The 19764-nt window shown below is 45.3% G+C and overlaps 2 protein-coding genes across 9 annotated transcripts in view; one reads left to right on the plus strand and one right to left on the minus strand.

The window, feature by feature from the left end:
- Positions 1 to 3216: 3216 nt before the first annotated feature.
- On the minus strand, positions 3217 to 8943 carry LOC126512199 (translation initiation factor IF-2-like). The gene is made up of 5 exons (XM_050159839.1): positions 8923 to 8943; positions 7965 to 8298; positions 7338 to 7880; positions 5643 to 5794; positions 3217 to 4066 (listed from the first exon to the last, which is right to left on the minus strand). The coding sequence occupies exons 1-5, from the start codon at positions 8941 to 8943 to the stop codon at positions 4037 to 4039; spliced, it is 1080 nt and encodes a 359-aa protein (XP_050015796.1). The 3' UTR covers positions 3217 to 4036.
- Znf148 (zinc finger protein 148) overlaps positions 5904 to 19764 on the plus strand; it is a 124853-nt gene continuing 110992 nt past the window's right edge. For 4 of the 8 annotated variants that reach the window (XM_050159795.1, XM_050159792.1, XM_050159802.1 and 1 more), the window contains exon 1: positions 7720 to 7867. The gene's annotated coding sequence lies outside the window, so the exon portion shown is untranslated. Of the gene's footprint in view, positions 7230 to 7719; positions 7868 to 8013; positions 8064 to 8607; positions 8727 to 19764 lie in introns of those variants that run through there. The other 4 variants (XM_050159798.1, XM_050159793.1, XM_050159797.1 and 1 more) reach the window with 4 other exon arrangements.

Raw genomic sequence — 19764 nt, forward strand, 5'->3', positions numbered from 1 at the left:
GGCTAGTTCCAGCTTCTTATTGGCTAGCTCTTACATATTGTTCTAACCCATTTCTAATAATGTGTGTAAGCACCCCAAGGTGCGCTTACCGGGAAGATTCTAACCTATGTCCATCTTGGGTCGGAGCTTCATCACATGTGCCTCAGAGATCAGAGCTATCAGGAGAGCAGAGCATGGCGTCTCTGCTCCAGAGCAGAGCTGTCGAGTCTCTCCGGGAGCTGAGCAGAGTCTGACCTCACTTCCTTTTCTGCCCAGCATCCTATTCTGTTTACTCCTCCCACCTATGTTTTAACCTANATTTATTTATGTATAGTATTCTGCCTGCATGTATGCCTGCGGGCCAGAAGAGGGCGCCAGACCTCATTACAGATGGTTGTGAGCCACCATGTGGTTGCTGGGAATTGAACTCAGGACCTTTGGAAGAGCAGACAATGCTCTTAACCCCTGAGCCATCTCTCCAGCCCCCCACAGCAACTCTTATAAAGAAGAAAACATTTAATTGGGTCGCTTACACTCCAGAGGTTTTGTCCATTGTCATCATGGTGCAACATGGTGGTGTGCAAGCAGAGATGGTGCTGGAGGAGGAGCTGAGAGTGCTATATCTTTGGCCCACAGGCAACAGGAAATGAACTGAGACAGGGCATGTGTCTTGAGCATAAACGAGACTTCAAAGCCCACCTCCACAGTGACACACTTCTTCTAACAAGTCCACACATCCTAACAGTGCTGCTCCCTTTGGGGGTCATTTTCTTTTAAACCACCATGGTGATAGTCCAGATTTTGACACAGGAGGCTTTAGCCAGAGTCTGGGATTTTACCCCAGGGTAACTACTAGGCCCTACCCCACCCCATTTGGTTAATACCAGCCTGGTCTAAGGCTTTATTCTTTTGTTCTTACATATCTTGACTTTTCACCTTGTGCTGGCTAGTTTTCTGTCAACTGAAACAAGCCAGAGTCATTTTGGAAGAAGGCACTTCAATTGAGAAAATGCCCCCACCAGACTGAACTGTGGGCAAGCCTGTGTAATTGATGTGGGATGGTCCAGCCCACTGTGTTGCTGACATCCCTGGGCTGGTGGTCCTGGATGTTGTAAGAAAGCAGGCTGAGCAAGCCATGGGGAGCAAGCCGGTAGCAGCACTCCTTCATGGCCTCTGCATCAGGTTCCTGCTCCAGCTTCCCTGGATGATGAACTACAAACTGTAAGAGGAAACAAACTGTTTTGTCACCAAGTTGCTTTGGGTCATGATGCTTCATCTTAGCAGAAGCCCTCACTAAGCTACCGTGAATCCTCCAAATCCCGATCATCTCATAGTGGACTTTGGTGCAAATGTAAGAAACACTATCAAAGGTAGTTAGTCAACAAGTACTCATATTTTCCGAGTATTCCCTGACTCCTTTGTGCCGATTAGCCAATGGCATCAGATTGTGAAGTGGAGCTGCCACAGATGGGATGAGACACTGTCATCACCTGTCAGGGATAAAAGATGGGATTCGTGTTGGCCAGGGTATTGCTAGCCTTGTCTGGATCTTGTCAAGCTACTTTCTCCTTGTGTGTTCCTTTGTGCAACATGGAGATTGGAGATTATTCTTTGTTTCCCACACAGCCTGGTGACCCTCCCCCCGCAAGAGGTGCTTCTGAGAGGCTGTGGGCTTTTTCTATTGTCCAGGACTCAAGAACCGACCTATGCTCTTGTATTCTGAATAGCAGACAGGAGGCCCTTCACTTAGCTTTAGAGACAGGATGGTCATCTCTTAGCCCTGTGAGGGGGTGAGTTCCAGGACTCCCTACAGATACCAAAGCCTATTCATGTTCAAATTCCTTAGATAAAATAGCACTTGAATCCAGCTCCGGTTTCTTCTATTACTTCATAGAATGTAAATGCTTACACTGTAGTGTTTAGGTTAGAATGAAGACAAGAAAAAAGTCTGTATGGCAATACAGGAGGTATTTTCCCCAACTATTTTTTATTCCTTGGTGAATGAATCCACTGAGATAGCACTGCTGCGTCTGGAAATCTGCAAGTGTCTCACTGACCTTGAACTGCCCTTCACATAGGCAGCAGGGGCTCAGAAGGGGTGTCCCAGGTAAAGAGGGCTCTTAGGAGCAGGACAAGCTGGCCGGACTGACAAGGTTTAGCTGGAGGCTCCTCCAACCCAGACTTAGATAAGGCCTTGAATTTCAGGCTCTGCAAAAAGAAGCCAAGTTTCTGTGCTAGGTAGAATCAGCCCCTACAAACAATAGCAAGCAGCCACGTGGGTGGAGAAGGAGAAGTCCATACAGTCCTGAGCCTGGGACCCAGGAAGCTTAGAAGACAGTTTGTGGGGTGGGGCGGGGGGGGGAACACGATGACGATAGCCCTGCACAAGTCTTTGGGGATTGGGATAAAAGTATACTGCTTTGTGAAAGAAGTCAGGGGATCAGAAGCTAAGAGAATACATTCTAGAGGGAGAGTCTAGGAGGGGCTGTGGAAGGTTCTGCAATCCTGTACCAGAGCTGCTGGTCCATGCAGCCCTCCCTCTGTGGGTTGTTCCACACCAGAGGGGGAAAAACACTAGGTGTCTGCAGGCAGACATATTTTGTCTGACATGTCTGTCTTTGTATTCTACAGTAGTGGAGTCAAAGCTGGGCATGGTAGTACATTACTATCATCATGGCAATTGGAGGATACAGGCTGGAGGATCAAGTGTTCACGGCCAGGTCGGACTATGTGAGACTGTCTCAAAACAAACAAACAAACAAACAAAATAAACAAATGCTGAGCCTGTTGGTGCACACCTGTAAACCCCAGCATTTGGGAGGTGGAGGCAGGAGGATTGGATGCTGCAGGACAATTGCTGCTACATAGCAAGTCTGCAGCAACTGTCAGCCAGCCTGGGATACGCAAGACCTTGTTTTTATGTTTTAATATTTATTTATTATACATACAATATTCTGTCTGTGTGTACGTCTCCAGGCCAGAAGAGGGCACCAGACCTCATTTACAGATGGTTGTGAGCCACCATGTGGTTGCCGGGAATTGAATTCAGGACCTTTGGAAGAGCAGGCAATGCTCTTAACCACTGAGCCATCTCTCCAGCCCCCTTGTTTTTGTTTTTGCAGACAGGTTTTCTCTGTGCAACAGCCTTGGCTGTCCTGGAACTTTGCAGACCAGGCTGGCCTAAGACTCACAGAGACCCACCTGCCTCTGCCTCCCGACTAAACATGTGCACCACTTAGCCAAGCTGTAGAAAAAGACAAACAAAGTTACTAATCAACCCTCAATTCCAATTCCCAATTTCTCTTATTTCCTCATCTTCATGTTCCTAACCTGGAAACTGCCGGCTGGTACTGTGGCCAGCGGCTGTGACCTCTGGACCAGTTGGAGTGTTCTGCCTCTTCCGTCCCTTTGACTATCAACTGTTTCCACACCTCCTCATTCAGTTCGCCTCACCGGCTTGACTTGCTGCACATGGGGCTTGCTACCTGCGTGGCTCCTGAACTAACAGATCCCAGCGAAAGGGCTAGAACGATGGCTCAGCTGGCACAGGCGCATGCTGTGCAGGCTTGCTGACCGGAGTCCATCTGGAATCCGCATGAAGGTGCAAAGGGAGAATCGACTCCAGAGTTGCCATCTGACAGTCACAAGAGTGACATGGCACAAACTCCTCCCATCATACACACACAGACTCAAAAAAAAAAAAAAAGTTAAAAAGACACAAAGTTTAATGTTTTAAGAGGCTTCCTAACTTTCCAGTGAGGGTTGTCTGTAGTGAAATCTTTCAGCAAAGGATCCGTGTACTTTCCTAAGCTCATTGAGGAAAGCAGGGGTCGGGAGAGTGTTGAGAAACTTGTTTTTAAAGGAGAAGAACGGAACTAATACTCATTCCAACACCATTCACTGGAGAATGCCAGCGAGGATGGGAGTGACTGGGTCTCTCAGATATTGCTGCCGGGTGGGAAAGGACAGGATCAGGGCTGTGCTGTTTCAGTGGGCAAGGGCACTGTGGTCCACGTTCAATCCCTAGAACAGACTCCAGCAAGTTGTTCTCTGATGTTCATCCATTCAAAGTGGCATGTACCCCCACCTACACAAATAATAAATAAATGCATGTAATAAAATTATTTCAAAATATATAATCACTCTGGAATATAATATAGTGAGTTCTTTCTTTTCCTCCCTCTTCCTTCCTTTTATCTTTAATAGGGCCTCAGATATCTCAGAATGGCCTCGGGTTCACTGTATATCTGAGGATGACCTTGAGTTTTTGATCCTCCTGCCTCTACCTGCTTGGAATATGGACATGTGCCACCAGGCCTGGTTCTATGAAGAACTTGGGATGGAAACCAAGGCTCCGTGTATGCCAGGCAAACACTTCACCAGCTGAGCTCCATCCCTAGCTCGGTATGGGAACTTCTTTGTTTTCTTTTGTTTTTTTTTTGAGATAGGGTTTCACTGTGCAGCCCTGGCTGTCCTTCCTGGAACTTGCTCTGTAGACCAGGCAAGCCTTAAACTCACAGAGATGTACTTGCCTCTGAGGAGTTTCTTAAGAAAAGCATGCTGTTGAGGGTGGTGGCCCACGCTTTTAATCTCAGCTCTCAGGAGGTACAGAAGGAAGGATCGCTGTGACTCTGTGGCTAGCCTGGTCTACACAGCAAGTTCCAGGACAGCCAGGACTACATAGTGAGAACCTGTCTTAAAAAATTGCATGTACCATATGACACATCAGTCATATTCCTGGGCATTTACCCCAGAGAACAGAAACTTAAGCTTACACAGAAACTATATACACAGACTGGGGATGAAGCTCAGTATTCCAGCACATTCCTGGTCTATGTAAGGCCAGGGTTTAATCCTCAGCACTTGGAAAAACCAACCAAGACATAGAACGACAAGTCTATAGTGACGACAGCAAACAAGCGACAACATCTATGTCATGGTGAGTGGATGAATGGACTCTGGTGTATCCAAGCAACACAATGCTACCCAGCGACAAAAACCAACATTTGACACCTGGGGCAAATCATTAAACTGGGGTATCGTAGTAATCCTTGGGTAAGGTTAGAGCCCAGAGGCTCGCATCACCGCACATAAGCCCCACCTCTGAACACCAGTGCACCGAGGGCCAAGTCTTCAACACCTGAGCTGCAGAGGGGCAGTGCAGATAAAAACCCTAACGGGTGGCAAAAGGGGGTTCTTTTGTGACAGGGCTTCTCTGCATAGCCCTGGTTGTCTGAGAGATCTGACTGCCTCTGCTGCCTAAATTCTGGGGTTAAAGGTGTGTGCCACTGTATCTGCAAGGAGTGGTTCTATATTTTCATTGTAGGGACAGGAGCACAGCTCTGCACGCAGGAACAGAGGCAAACTCTGAGCACACGGGGTGAAAAGTCACAGATACTGAAGAGTTCTGTGGACCAGTTAACAATCATAGGCTCTTGTCAATTTGTTAATAGTGATGTCTTTCTAGAGTTTTGTTATACCATTGGGGAAAGCTGGGTGAAGAATAAGTGGGGTGTTTGGCACTGTATCTGTAACGTCTTATGAGTCCAGTTATTTTTAAATTTTTATTTATTGTTAGTGTGTGCACATGTTGAGGTTAAGAGGATAACTTTGCGGAGTTGCTTCTCCCCATCTGCCTGTCTTGTGAAGTTAAGTGCCTTTACCTGCGGAGCCCTCCTGCTGGTCCTTGCTTCTTTGTTAGTTTTATTAATGCGGAGAGTGTGTGGCACCTGCTGTGTGCGCAGGTGCTCTTGGAGGCCACAAGAGGAAGTCGCTGCAGTAATGCAGTGGATGACAGGAGCCAAGTCTGGGTCCTCTGAAAAGAGCGGCAAGTGCTCAGAGATGTTGAGCTACCTCTCTAGCCTCTCGGCAGTACTATTTTAAAAGGGAAAAAAAGGGATTAAGAAGGAAAGGAAGCAAGCTAAATGGTTAGGGCTGGCATTGGGGAGGTAAGCAACAGCAGCACGGGTAACAAATGGGCCAGGAAGTATCTCTAGAGGTTTAAGCTATCAAGGGCCTAAGATGATCACTCTTCCTTTGGCCCATGATCTGTAGTCTTCTTCCTTCTGTCCACTTAAGATGGTTGTGTCCTCATTGCCTCTTAATTATGTTCAGAAACAAAGAATAAGATCTATTCCTAGTAAGAGTAACAATCCTATCCACCTTAATCCACTGGGTACAACCCTAGGCTTTCAGTTCTTTCTTATTAGCTTCTCCACAGCTTAAAACGGCTTCTTAGCTGCAGTTGTTTTTTTTTTTTTTTTTTTTTTTTTTTAAATCTGAATTTGATGCCATTGCAGTTGCTGGAGGCTGCCAGAAGGCTGTCCTCCAGATAACTGTCCCTTGCTCTGGCTTATATCACTGTTTTGTTACAATTAGCATTCAGAATATGCGCTGTCATCTTATTAAAATTTATACTTTTTAGTGGAGAAATCGAACGGAGGGTTTATCGTGGAGCTGTTGGCTTCTCCTTGCATTTCCTAGTTACCTGTGTCTGAATGCAGCTGAACTTCTGAGCCTCAGCTATTTCAATCGGGCATCACGAATGTAAGGCTAATGCTGGGCGGGGGCTCATTTACCTTTCAGACAGTAATCTAATTCCGTGTCAGCACGAGTGCATAATTCGGAAGTTTGGAGCTTTGCCAAAAGCACGATTCAGATGAACGTCCAGGGGTGAGGAGGTGGGTGTGGACAAGGAGAGAATTCCAGAAATGGTTATGTAGATATTTTAATGTTCTTTCCCTCTCACCTCAAAGGTTATGTTTAAGTATTGCAGGGAGGTGCTAAATAAAGCCTTGAGATTCACTAAGAAACCGTGAGGAAGGTGCTCCATCTCATAAAGTTCCTGCTACCCGTTCAGCAATCACTCAACAGATTAGGTTACCTAGCTGACCTTGTACTAGCATGTGGGTACAAAGGTGAGGAACTGTAAGTCACCCCTTTGCAGGCAAGCAGAGTCCTCACGTTAGTAGAGGAAGGACACGATTTAGTGAAGGTCACCAAAGGGTCTCCAAAAGACAGGACAACTGAGCAGTCTTTACAGATCATAACCATACATTCTTTGTTGGCCCGCAGAACGAGGTTTGGGCCCAACAAAGTCCTGACCGGGATCTCATGTTTTTTTTTTTTCACGGTGCCCACATCCTGCTTTACGGTTTGCAGACTCCAACAAGGTTTTCTATTTTCAAGGGTACAGGGTTGCATCTTCCGGAAAAGGTGACGCTTGGAGTCGCAGAGGAGAGGCTAGCCAGGTAAGAGGATAAAGGAAGGATCCAAGAAATTCTGGCCAAACCTTTCCTCTACGTTCCCGCCCCTTCCACTTCCCTGGGCCCGGACCGCTATTAATCCCCATTCCTCACTTCTCGGGGCGCCAGCTACGCACCCAGCCTCAAGGGGTGCACGCTTCTCCCAGGAGCTTTCTCGGCTCCGATCTATTTCAAAGCGTCTTCCTTCAAGGCCCATCAGGGGTAAGCGCGATGCGGAGCCAGCTTCCCCGGCCACGCTGCGCGACTGACACGCAGGCGCCGGAATCAGAGCCACGCTGGGTCTCGCAGCCAGATCTCCGTGCCAGGCGAGGGCGGGCGGCCCGGAGCGCTTCCTGTGTGCGGGGCTTCCCACAATGCACCGCGCCGGCAGCGGCGGCGACCGCGGCGGCGCTCTAGCCGCGCCATGTCTGCCTCTCGACTGCTCTGGGAGGAGGAAGAGAAGGAGGAAGAGGAGGAGGAGGAGGGGGAGGAAGAGGAGAAAGGCGCAGGGGTGGGAGCTGTCGCCGGAGCTGCCACAGCAAAAGTTCTCTCCCCTCCCCCTCGCCCTCCTTGCCGGGCCCGTGGGAAGGTCGGAGCCGCAGCCGCCTGCAGTCGGTGACCGCGCGCCTCGGCGCCAGCCCGCGGTAAACGCTCGGCCTGGCAGGCCTGGGCCCGGGAGGGCGGGGGAGGGGAGGGGGCGGCGCGCGGGGGGGGGGGGGAGCGCGGCGGCGGCGGCCTGACCCGCGGGAGCGGCGGGCCAGCCGGGGGCGGCCCGGGAAGCGGCGGGTGCAGGCCGCGGGAGCGCGGGGCTGGGGGACGCGAGGAAGCGGGGCGAGGATGGTGGGTCGGGGCTTGGAGAACGGAGAATGACGGGGGCGGTGGAGGCGAGTTGGCGGCCTCCGAGGCCTGCGGCCGGTATCGGGTAGGAAGGAGGTGGGATGCTTGCGGAGAGGCCTCGGGGTGCCAGGCTGTGGGCGAGGAGGCCGGCCAGACCCCAGGGCTCTCCGCCGTCTTGGTGCAGTGCTTTATGCACCGCAGGCCTCGGTCGCCGCTGCTGCCTCGGTGTGCTCTTTGGCTGCAGGGAAGGGCAGGGGCTGGAGAAAGGGGATTGCTTGCAGGAAGCATAGTGGGAGTGCGAAAGGGGAGAAAGGGGCCGGAGGGAAGATACCGGATAGGTGGAGGAATGCCGGGGGTGGCTGTGGAGCAGTCTTGAGGATTCTGGGGGTGTTCATTGTGCAGATACATTAGGTGTTTCATTATGGAAAGAATCGAAACGTTTCCAAGGCAAGGAAAGAAAGGCATAGAGTAGTTTCGGCGGATAGAAGAGAGAGCGTTTGAAGCCAGAGGAGTGCAAAATATTAGAGAAGATGCAGGGAATGCATAATAGCATCGACAGATGTAGCATAATTATCAAATGCTGGCCCAAGGTCTAAAGAGTTATTCCAGATGGGCCAGAGTGGCCTAGTTCAGAACCTGTTTGGGCTCTTCAGTAGATGACATCCGGTAAGTGTGGGTCCCCGCTGTGGTTGGGGGTCACTGAGAATCAGTCACTTAGTCTGTAGGTTGGCTTGAGACGTTTTAGTGCCGCACTACTGAACCGAAGATCTTGGGAAGAGACCTTGAGAAACCGCCGGGCCTGTGGGGATTCTTGAGGCCACGGAGTTTAGAATTTTTGCAGATTTGGAGTATTGTCACTTACCGGAGGCTGGCTGAACACCATCCTGGCAGACATGGGAATAGGAATTACTTGGCCTGGAGGTTTTCTTTTTCGCTCCCTAGCGTCCACAGTTCTAGAAGAGCCGTGCCATATTTCAGCCTAGGTTGCAGGACACAAGATTATAATTGTGCGTGTTGAGAATTGGTGCATGGTAGTCCCGTTGTTTGGGGGCTCCATTTGTAGCCCAAAGGAGTCTAGTTGGCTTGGTTTTATACCTTGTGTTGGCGGGAGATCCTTCTCCATTCACAATTCTGGATGTACTCTGTCACCGAGGCTTGGTGTTACTGAAGAAAAGAACATCTGCCGGCAAAATGTAGGCCTGCAGAATGGAGGCTGTATGCTATCTGTGCTGATCTGAGTTATAAGGAGGTCGAGAATAGTTGATCATGATGTCTAAGGGAACCTGAAGTGGCAGGATGAGTCCAGGCCTGGTGAGAAGGGCCAGTTAGCATCCCTATGTCAGGAAACCAGGTTCTTTCTGGTGCATTTACTGAGAGCACATTAGACCGGATTTTCAAGAAGGAACATTGGGCGAGAACAGTGTCTTGTCTTTTTTGTTGCTGTTGAAACCCTAGTTCTTGCCGTCTTGGAACTCATTTCGTAAACCAGGTTGTACTCAAACTCAGAGATCCACCTGCCTCTGCCTCCTGAGTGTTGGGATTAAAGCATGCACCACTACATGGCTAGGTCAGTGTCTTAAGAGCTACCAGAATAGTATTTACCTTTTATTGTTAAGAGGAATTACATACATAATATGTTGTAATACTACTTCAACTGAAGAGAGGATCAGTGTGTTCAATGTGACATCTTTTTCTGGAAGTTGAAGGAAAAGAGAAAATTTGGGAGAGGAATGGGAAACTCTTACCCCACATTCTTTCAGGAAAGATTTCATTTCTCTAGCTAATATGCTACTTAAGGTGGGGGAGGAGGTTTCTTCCATTACAGTTTTTTTTTTTAATAGAAATAATCAGGATTTGTCTTGAAAAACTTGGAAAATTTCCTGTTAGTGCATTTAGATTTGACCACTTTTAAAGGTTTTATTTTTATGTATGTGTGTGTGTTTGTGTGCACATATGCCTTGGATGTGGGGGTACCCAAGGAGGCTAGAAGGGAATGTTGTATGTCCTGGAGCTGGCATGACAGGCAGTTTTGAGTTGTCTGACATGGGTGCTGGGAACTGAACTTGAGTCCTTTGGAAGAAGCGCTTTTTTAACGGATGAGTTGTTTTCCAACTTGATTTGGTCACTTTTAAAAAGGGCTGAGTTGATATGATGTACCTATTTTTATTGTCATTATTGTGTGAGAGGCTCATTTCCCCCACTAGTGCTGTATACTGTCAGTTCTTTTACTACAACACACCTAAATATAGTATGTTGTTTTCCTTTTGTGAATAATATGAACATGCACGTTATTTATTTATTTATTTATTTGATTTTTCGAGACAGGGTTTCTCCGTAGCTTTTGATTCCTGTCCTGGAACTAGCTCTTGTAGACCAGGCTGGCCTAGAACTCACAGAGATCCGCCTGCCTCTGCCTCCCTAGTGTATATATGTAATTTAAAGATTGTTCTGAAGGGACCAGCAATGAAAAGCAAACCCTGTCAGTTGCAGTTTTTCTTTCCAGAGACTGCTGCCTGCTGTGCTGACCCTGCTCCCAAACTCAACAGATCCATTCCATTGTTCCTGGGACAGGGGCATCACGTAGACCATGACTTTCTGAACCTTTTGCCTCCTTAAGTTCTGGCATTAAAGGCATCTGTCTACATCTAGTGTATGAAGTGCTGGTAATTGAACCCAGAACTCTGTTTATTTATTTGATTTTTTGAAACATGGTTTCTCTCTGTAGCCCTGGCTGTCCTGGAACTTGCTCTCTAGATCAGGCTGGCCCCAAGCTCATGGAGACACACCTGCCTCTGCCTCCTGAGTGCTATGTGTGTGTGCCACCACTGCTTGCTGAATCCAAGACTTTTTGCCTGCTGGGTAAACACTACAAACTGGATAAACTGAGCTACAACTCCAGCCCACTGTTTTCTTAACCTTGTTCTTGTCTTACACCTTAAGAAAATAAACACAGCCAGGTTGTGGTGGTGCGGTCTTTAATCCCAGAATTTGGGATGCGAGGCAAGCTGATCTCAGTGAGTTTGAGTTCAGCCTGGTCTACAAAAGCGAGTTCCAGGACACCCAGGACTGCTAAGAGAGAAACCCTGTCTCGGAAAAACAAAACAGCAAAAAAAAAAAAAAGCACACTTTGTCCAAGATAACGGTCACTTATGGCACTTTCACACATATGTATAATGTACTTGATCATATTTATCGCTCTGTCAACTTGTGTTCTCCCACACAGTTGTGCTACTTCTAAGCATTAATTATTTTGTAGTTCGTGGTTCTCCAGCTCTAAGTAGTTGGTATGCTTTTATCATTTCTGCTTGGTTTAGGTAGCCCAGGGTGCAGGATTGCAGGCGTATGCCACCATGCTCTGCCCCATCATGTCTCTTTACAAAGTGACATCACCAGCACTCTGGAGACTGACTATAGAAGTCAGTGTTCCTGAGTGCAATGGATGAAGTTTTCTCTTTTTGTTCTCCATTCTGGTCTATACTTTCAAATGATGTGCCTAAGTCTTGATATTAGGATTTTTATTTTAAATTTGATTTTTATTCAAATTAAAGCAATTTTGTTGTGTGTGGGCACATGTCTAGCAGGATGAATATGTGTGGAGGTCAGAGGACAACTTTCACGAGTTGGTTTTTCTCCTTCACCTTTATGTGGGTTCCAGGGATTGAACTCAGGTCGTCAGGCTAGTATCATTAAGCAAAGCACATTTACCCTCTTAACCGTCTCGCTGGCCCTACCTAAACCTTAAGTTTTGAGGCTTAAAAACTCAAATTAGAAACTTTAAACTATTTGTTTGAGTTTGTATCTCTTGATTTGCCCATTGTGTTATAAGAGCCTTTAAGGGGCTGGAGGGATGGCACAGCTCTTCTGACTGCTCTTCCAGATAACCAGGGTTCATTTCCCAGCACCCACATGGCAGCTCACACCTGTCTGTAACTCCAGTTCCAGGGACTCCCACACCTTCACACATCTAGACAAAACACCAATGCACATAAAATTAAAGAGACTTTAAACTCTTCTAACATTTTTTTTTTTTTTTTGGTTTTTCGAGACAAGGTTTCTCTGTGGCTTTGGAGCCTGTCCTGGAACTAGCTCTGTAGACCAGGCTGGTCTCGAACTCACAGAGATGCGCCTGCCTCTGCCTCCCGAGTGCTGGGATTAAAGGCTTGCGCCACCATCGCCTGGCTCTCTTGAAGAGGGCTTGTTAAAGTAGGTAGAAGTATTGGGTGAAATGATAAAGGGAGGTTTGGACCCAAACAAGACTTGTAGGAAACAGCGTCTTTGCAGCATTAGATTTGCTGGTTAGAGATGGGGAGGAGGAGCCTACCAGGTTGTGTATTCTTTGGCAGTCTTCTGGAGAGCTAGAGCTGATGAAACATGGGAATGTGTTAAAATGACCCTGACTGTTCATTCCAGGTGTCTGAGGTGTTTGTTCATTTATTCATTCATTGGAGAGAGGGCCTTGCTAAATGGTTCCAGACTGGCCGGGAACTTGCAAAGTTGTCCAGGCTTACCTAGGTCTCCGAATCCCTCTGCTTCAGTCTTGTGGGATTATAGGCATGCACCACTATGTCTGACTGTAACATTTTTTTTAAATTGCACTTATTTATTTTGTATGTGCACACACAGCATGCATGCACATGCACCATGATGTAAGTATGGAGGACAATTTGAGTGAGTCAGTTCTACCTTGTGGGTCTGTCTGTGGGATCAAACTCAGGTCACCAAGCTTTGCAGCAGACTCCTTTCCCCACTGAGCCATGTCGCTGGCCCCTCGCTATAACTCATATTTTTTTAAGTAAAGGATTAGTGGGAACATATGGTGGACAAATCTATGATGCTCATTTAGAAGAATGGAGTCAGGGCTGGTGAGATGGCTCAGCTAGTAAAAGTTCTTGCTGTCAAGTCTGATGACCTGAGTTCAGTTCCCAGAACCCACATGGTAGAAGGAGAGAACTGACTCCTGCACATTGTCCACTGACCTCTACATGCAAGTGGCATGTGTATGCATGTATACACACAGAATAAAAACTAATAAAAAGAATGGAGTCTGTTTTCAAAGTTTGTATATGGAGTTAAGGTCAGCACCATAGATGTGGGAAGTAAGTACCGTTCTACTTCTTTTAGGAAATCTTATTTAACTAAGCTTCTTGGAAGCCTCTTTTATTCTTAATGTCAAAATTTCTTTCACATGTAGATGTGAATACTGAATATTCTAATTTCTTATGTGTATTATTCTCTTTAAAATTTTTCTGGTATTGCAGATTACATCTAGGGTCCTGTGCTTGTTAGGCAAGGACTCTGCTTCTGAGCTAGCTTTATCGTCTTTTCATATTCATTTATATATTTCCCTTCTCTTTGAAAATGCTAACTAGATTGTAACCTGTTTTAGAACTGAGATTTTATTCAAATAATATTTGGGGAAACTGAACAGTTTTTTTGTTTTTGTTTTGTTTTTTTGAGGCAGGGTTTCTCTGTGTAGCCTTAGCTGTCCTGGAATTCACTCTATAGACCAGGCTAGCCTTGTGGCCTTGGAACTCCGAGATCTGTCTACTTCTGCCTCCTGAGTGCTGGTATTAAAGGCATGTGCCATCACTGCCAGCTAACAGTTTGATTTTTAGTAATTACCTGTTGAATGATTGCTAGAAGGTAGTGTTGAGTTAGTAATAATGATGACGCTTGATCATCATGGTCCATATAGGGAGCTCCAGGCCAACCAGGGCTCCATAGCGATACCTTTTCTCAGTGAGCAAACCAACACCAGTGTGTGTCTGTGGGTATGTGAGTTTGAGAGCATGGAGGACCAAAGGGGTGTTTACATTCGTGGTAGAAGATGGAATGGATTAGATTGAAGCTCTAATCCCGCATAAACATTGAAGGGTTGAGATCAGAGGGCTTCTTCTAATTTGAAGGTGGTTTAATTTGGTCTATTTTCTTAGCTCTCTCTGTTTTAAGAACTAGGGAGCTATCTCAGAGGGCAAGAACTCTTGCTGTGCAAGGTTTGAGGGCTTGAGTTTAAATCCCCAGGACCCGTAGAAAAAGCTAGAGTGGTTGCACCTATGCCTGTAACCCCAGCACTGTGTGTAGGTTAGAGGGTTGGGTTTGGGGGTGGGCAGAGACAGAAATAGCTAAGTTGCTCCAGATTCATTGAGAGAGGCAGAGAGAGCAGGACACCTATGGCCTTCAAGCACATACGTGTTCACATACAGGTGTGTATACACCCATATACACATGCACACATACTGAAAAAAAATCTGATTTAGCCAGGCATTATGACCCAAGTCTGTAATTTGAGTACTCCAAGAGTGTATGGTGAGGCAGGAAGATTTTGAGTTCTGGGTCAGCCGTAGCTACAGTGTGAGACTGTGTCCCTCATTTCCCCAAGTCCCAAACAATCTGATTAGAAAAATTAAAAAAAAAAATAGATGAGATCTTTTCTCCCCTCTGTTAGGTGAGAATAACAAGTGTGAAACAATTCACTAACAAAGATTTCAGGAATCTGAAACAATAAAAATATTGTTATTTTCATGTGTATATGCTTGTGAGCATATACGCCACAGTGCATGTGGAGCTCACAGGGCAACAGTTCTCTCCAATGGTTCTGGGGATTGAACTCAGGTTGACAGGCTTGGCAGCAGGTGCCTTTACCTGCTGAGTGTCTCACTAGCCTGAAGTTGGTCTTTTAATATCTTCAGGTAGTGTTCAGACCTTTGGTAGAATGCCTTTTTCTGAATTACCTTTCAACCTCCAGCATTACTTTATTCAACTATTACTGAACGTCTGTTGTATGCTTTTTGGGGACGGTTTTTCTAAATTATATTTGAGATGTGGTCCTTATGAGTACACAATTCTTTCAGGGCAGTACATTTAAAATTAGTACAAAGTATACTATTTTGAATACCTTCATTGTTGATAATTCTTCTCAAAAACTATCTATCTGTTTGTCTGTGTGTGTGTGTGTGTGTGTGTGTGTGTGTGTGTGTGTGTGTGTAGGTCAGAAGGTAACTTGTGAAGAGTCTGTTTTTTTCTTCCACCATGTGGATCCCAGAGATCAAACTGAGGTTATCAGGCTTGGTGGCAATTGTTATTACTTGATGGGTCATGTTTCTGACTCCTGGCAAGTCTGTTTTTACTCAAAGTTTTGATTTTTTTTTTTTTTTTTTTTCGAGACAGGGTTTCTCTGTGTTTTTGGAGCCTGTCCTGGAACTAGCTCCTGTAGACCAGGGTGGTCTCGAACTCACGCCTGCCTCTGCCTCCCAAGTGCTGGGATTAAAGGTGTGCGCCACCACCGCCTGGCTTAAAGTTTTGAGTTTTAGAAGTGATAAAGACCAATTAGTATTAAATAGAGAAAATAGAGAATGGTTTTACTTACAGTTCAATTAGTCAAAGGCACAAAAATGAATTTCTGTAATGCGGTCTGGTGCCCTCTTCTGGCCTGCAGACATTCACACAGACAGAATATTGTATCCATAATGAATAAATAAATAAATATTTTTTTTAAAAAAATACTCTCAAAGAGGAAGTTGGGAATATTTTGCAGATGGTGACCACTTTACAGTTAGGCACTTCTAAGTGTTGAGCAAAATCAGATGGTTGGTTGGGTGGATTGAATAAAAAAAGGGATAGCTTGTGTGTGCGTGTGTGCATGTGCATGTGTGCACTTTTTGAGTCAGGGTCTCACTGTGTAGCCCTAACTGTTCTGGAACTCCTTGTAGACCAGGCTGGCCTTGAACTCACAAAGATCCTCCTGCTTCTGCCTCTCCCAAGTACTGGGATTAAAGGTTTGTGCCACCATGCCTGGCTGGACAATGGGGACAATGGAGTTTTGAAGACTGACATATCATTGGTGTATTTGCTAATAGTATTGGGAAAGGATAGAAGAAGTTTAGATGTTTGCACGACTCCCTATGGCAGTGGTTCTTAACCTATGGGTCGCAACCCCTTCAGAACCCTCTATCTCTAAAAGTATTTACATTATGATTCGTAACAGTAGCAAAATTAAAGTTATGAAGTAGCAATGAAATGATTTTATGGTTGGGGGGGGTCATCAGAACATGAGGAGCTGTATTAAAGAGTCGTAGCATTAGGAAGGTTGAGAACTGTTGCCCTAAGGAGTTTCAGAATGGGACCAAAGGGCTCCAGGTTTCTTGGAAAGCCTTAGAGTGAGCCTACCATCTGGATCTATTTGAATGCCTACTGCCTGTTTCCTCTTAGCTGTTCCTACTGGTCTGTTTCTTTTTTTTTTTGAAGATTTATTTATTCATTAGATATACATTGTTCTTCAGGCCAGAAGAGGGCACCAGATCTTACTACAGATGGTTGTGAGCCACCATGTGGTTGCTGGGAATTGAACTCAGGACCTTTGGAACAGCAGGCAGTGCTCTTAACCACTGAGCTAACTCTCCAGCCCCCTGGTCTGTTTCTTTCTAAATTATCTTATGTTGGATAGATTTTTTGAGCTCCCTGCAACAAGTGTGGGGTCTTTTCAATCTTTATCTAGAACATCTTTTAGTTTATTTTCTGAGTCTATCTTGCAGATTCTTTGGTTAGTGAATGAAGAACACAAGTCTGGCATTTTCCTGCACACTTGTCAGAGCTGCTGTGTGAATTGCCGATGGACAGCTAGGACTGAGGGCGTGTGTGCAGTGGATACACACTTGCCTGCTGAGTAAATGAGTGAAGGGGAAGCTAGTTCAGGAGAGCTGAGTTCTGTTTTCAGTTTTTGTTTTGTTTATGTATAATTCGCCTTTTTATACAAACAAGAATTAAGGGGGTTGATAAAAATGGGTGCAAAAGGAAGGAGTGAACATAATTTGAGGAGATGTAGTTGGAAAATATGTTAACTATAAAATTGTTTAATATGGCTGGTGGCTCACGCCTGTAATCCTAGCACCACAGAAGCAGGAGGATTGCTGTAGGTTGAGGGGCAGCCGTGTCTATATAGCAAGCTTCAGGCCAGTTAGAATGACAGATTTGAGATGCTGTACCTACCAACTTTCCACCCCTGCCTCCAAAAGAGAGATCGTTTGGTTTAGATGTTGGAGAACTAGAATTAATGCAGAAGAGAATCAGATTGGGGGAAAGTGGTTCTGCAAGAAGGAAATAATTCTAAGTCATGTCTAGTGAGAAGGGGGAAGATGGGAAGCAGGTAAAGAGGGTTGCTTGAGGAGAGAGATGCTAAGACTGTTTGAAGCCTGAGAGTTAACAAAAAGTTTGGTCTATATCAGAGATTATTCATGTAATTTATAGATGGTTTTTATTTAACAGATCAGGTACATTCTATACAAAAGCATTATAAGATGCCATCGAGAATGGGTCCTTTGGGAGTTATATTCTGGGGGAGCTAGACTTGTGCACACAAACATGGTGCTCACAAACAGCCATAAACAGCCAAGGGCACCATAAGAAATTACCCACTGCTGCTGAAGTTGTAAGAATGTACTTGACTTGACAAACCCGGGACAGCATTGCAGTACCACAGAAGTGTTTTTAAAGCCTGGGGTACTGGTGTGCATGTCTCTAATTCCAGCACCTGAAGGCAGTGGCAGAGGCAGGAGGATCCAGCTTTCCAGGCCAGTTTGACCAACATAGGGAGTTCAAAGTCAGTCTGGGCTGCGTAGAGAGTCTGTCTCAAGGAGGGGGGGAGGAGAGAAAAAGAAAAAAGATATAAATACATAAAGTAATTAAAAAAACATTTTAGCCTGAGAGGTTAGAGATGAGACATCTAAGGTCTATGAATGAGGAATGGTATAATATTTAAATGATAACCCACAGCAAGAAATACAAGGCACATATCAGTTAATACATATGTGTATGAATATGTGTATATGTAAAACAAAATTCACAGCCAGAACATTTTTTTTTAAGATTTATTTATTTATTATGTGTACAGCATTCCTTCCATGTGTGCCCGCATGCCAGAAGGGGGCGCCAGGTCTCATTATAGATGGCTGTGAGCCACCATGTAGTTGCTGGGAATTGAACTCAGGACCTCCGGAAGAGCAGTCAGTGCTCTTAAGCACTGAGCCATCTCTTCAGCCCCAGAACCTTCTTTACCAAGTTGGATTCTCTTGAATAGTATGTATTCTTCTTTTAAAAGAGTTATTGTATTTTATATGTACATGCATGCAGGCATTGGATCCCTTGGGGCTGGAGTTACAGACAGTTGGGAGCTGCCATGTGGGTGCTGGAGATGACACCAAGGTCATCTGGAAGAGTGGCCAGTACTCTGTAATTGCTGAGCCATTCCTTTAGCACCCCCCACTTTTTTTAAAAAACAGAGTCTCATTATGTGTAGGCCTGGCTCACTATGTAGACCAGGCCTTAAATGCAGAGATCCATCTGCCTCTGCTTCTTGAGTGCTGTGATGAAAGGCATGTGCCAGTATGCACAGTCCAGATACTATCTAAAAGGAAAAATACTTCCCCCTTCCCCCACCAAAGAAAGCAAAGCTAGCTTAAGGGATTTGGGGTAAGAACTTAATTATCATCCATGAAATGAGTTTCATGAGTTTCTAAAGAATCACAACCTGTACTTATAAGAGCAGAGGGGGTCAATTCATGAGTTGGGCGTATTACATTTTAAAGTAGGAAGAGTTAGCTTGGGTTAGGTAGAATATGAGTGACCTGAAAGCTAAGTAAGTAGTTTGTATTGGTGTGTTAGTGTTGTGCTTTGTAAGCAAATAGAACCTGGGTTGTTGTCTTGGTTTTTGTCTTTACACATTTTATAATTGTAGAGCAGTGGTTCTCAACCTGTGGGATCATGACTCCTTGGGTGGCATATTAGATATTTACATTACAATTCATAACTAATAGTTGCAAATCACAGTTATGAAGTAGCAACGGAATAAGTTTTTGCTTCCACCATAACATGAGGAACTGTATTAAAGGGTCACAGCATTAGGAAGGTTGAGAACCACTGTTGTAGAGAATTATTTCCTTTCCTGATCCTCTGTTCTTTATTATCAGGAAATTGATAACCATTGTACCTTTCTGACCAAGGTTGTTGTGGGGCTTTGATGATTACAATATGTTAACATACATCAGTAATGTATAGTTACGGAATTTTGAGAAGAGAATTTAAGTCAAGAACTATATACATTAGACTTTCTCCCCCCCCCCCTTTAGTGCTAAGGATTGAAACTGGGGCTTTGCACATGCTAGCCAAATGCTTTACTACTGAAGTTATGTCCCTCGGCTTATTTGTTCAGTCTGACATAGATGTGCCCTACAGCACTGGGGCAGTGTGGTAGTCCAGTAAGGCAGATGAGAAGACCAGTTAGGAGGCTTGTGATGAAGCTCCAGAGGGCTGGAGTTAGGTAAGAGTAGGATTAGAGATGAGGGGATGGGATGGGATTATTGTGGCGGAGAGAGTGGGTGACTAGAAACATTCAAATGGCAGCAGCTGAAATTGGATTGTATTTTGGGATTGTAGTATAGTGGATGCATTACAACATTTTTTTTTTCATGTAGTAAGGGTTTAATCATTTTTGTATGGTTTTAAACTTGCAAACTGGGATGGATTGTGAATAGAAATAGCAATGAGTAGGGTATGAGAAGGAGGGGTAGATTACAGGGTGTTTTTTTTTTTCCTATGTGTACATATGTATTTTTTTTTACAGGGTGTTTTTGATAGACTAGCAGAATTTATTTAAGAATCCTTGTGCACTTACACTGTACAAGGTTTTGTTGTAGACAATGAAAGGATGCAT

The sequence above is a fragment of the Alexandromys fortis genome, unplaced genomic scaffold (genome assembly GCF_014885135.2).
Source record: "Alexandromys fortis isolate MF-2015 unplaced genomic scaffold, M_Fortis_MF-2015_v1.1 scaffold_119, whole genome shotgun sequence".
Classification (NCBI taxonomy): Eukaryota; Metazoa; Chordata; class Mammalia; order Rodentia; family Cricetidae; genus Alexandromys; species Alexandromys fortis.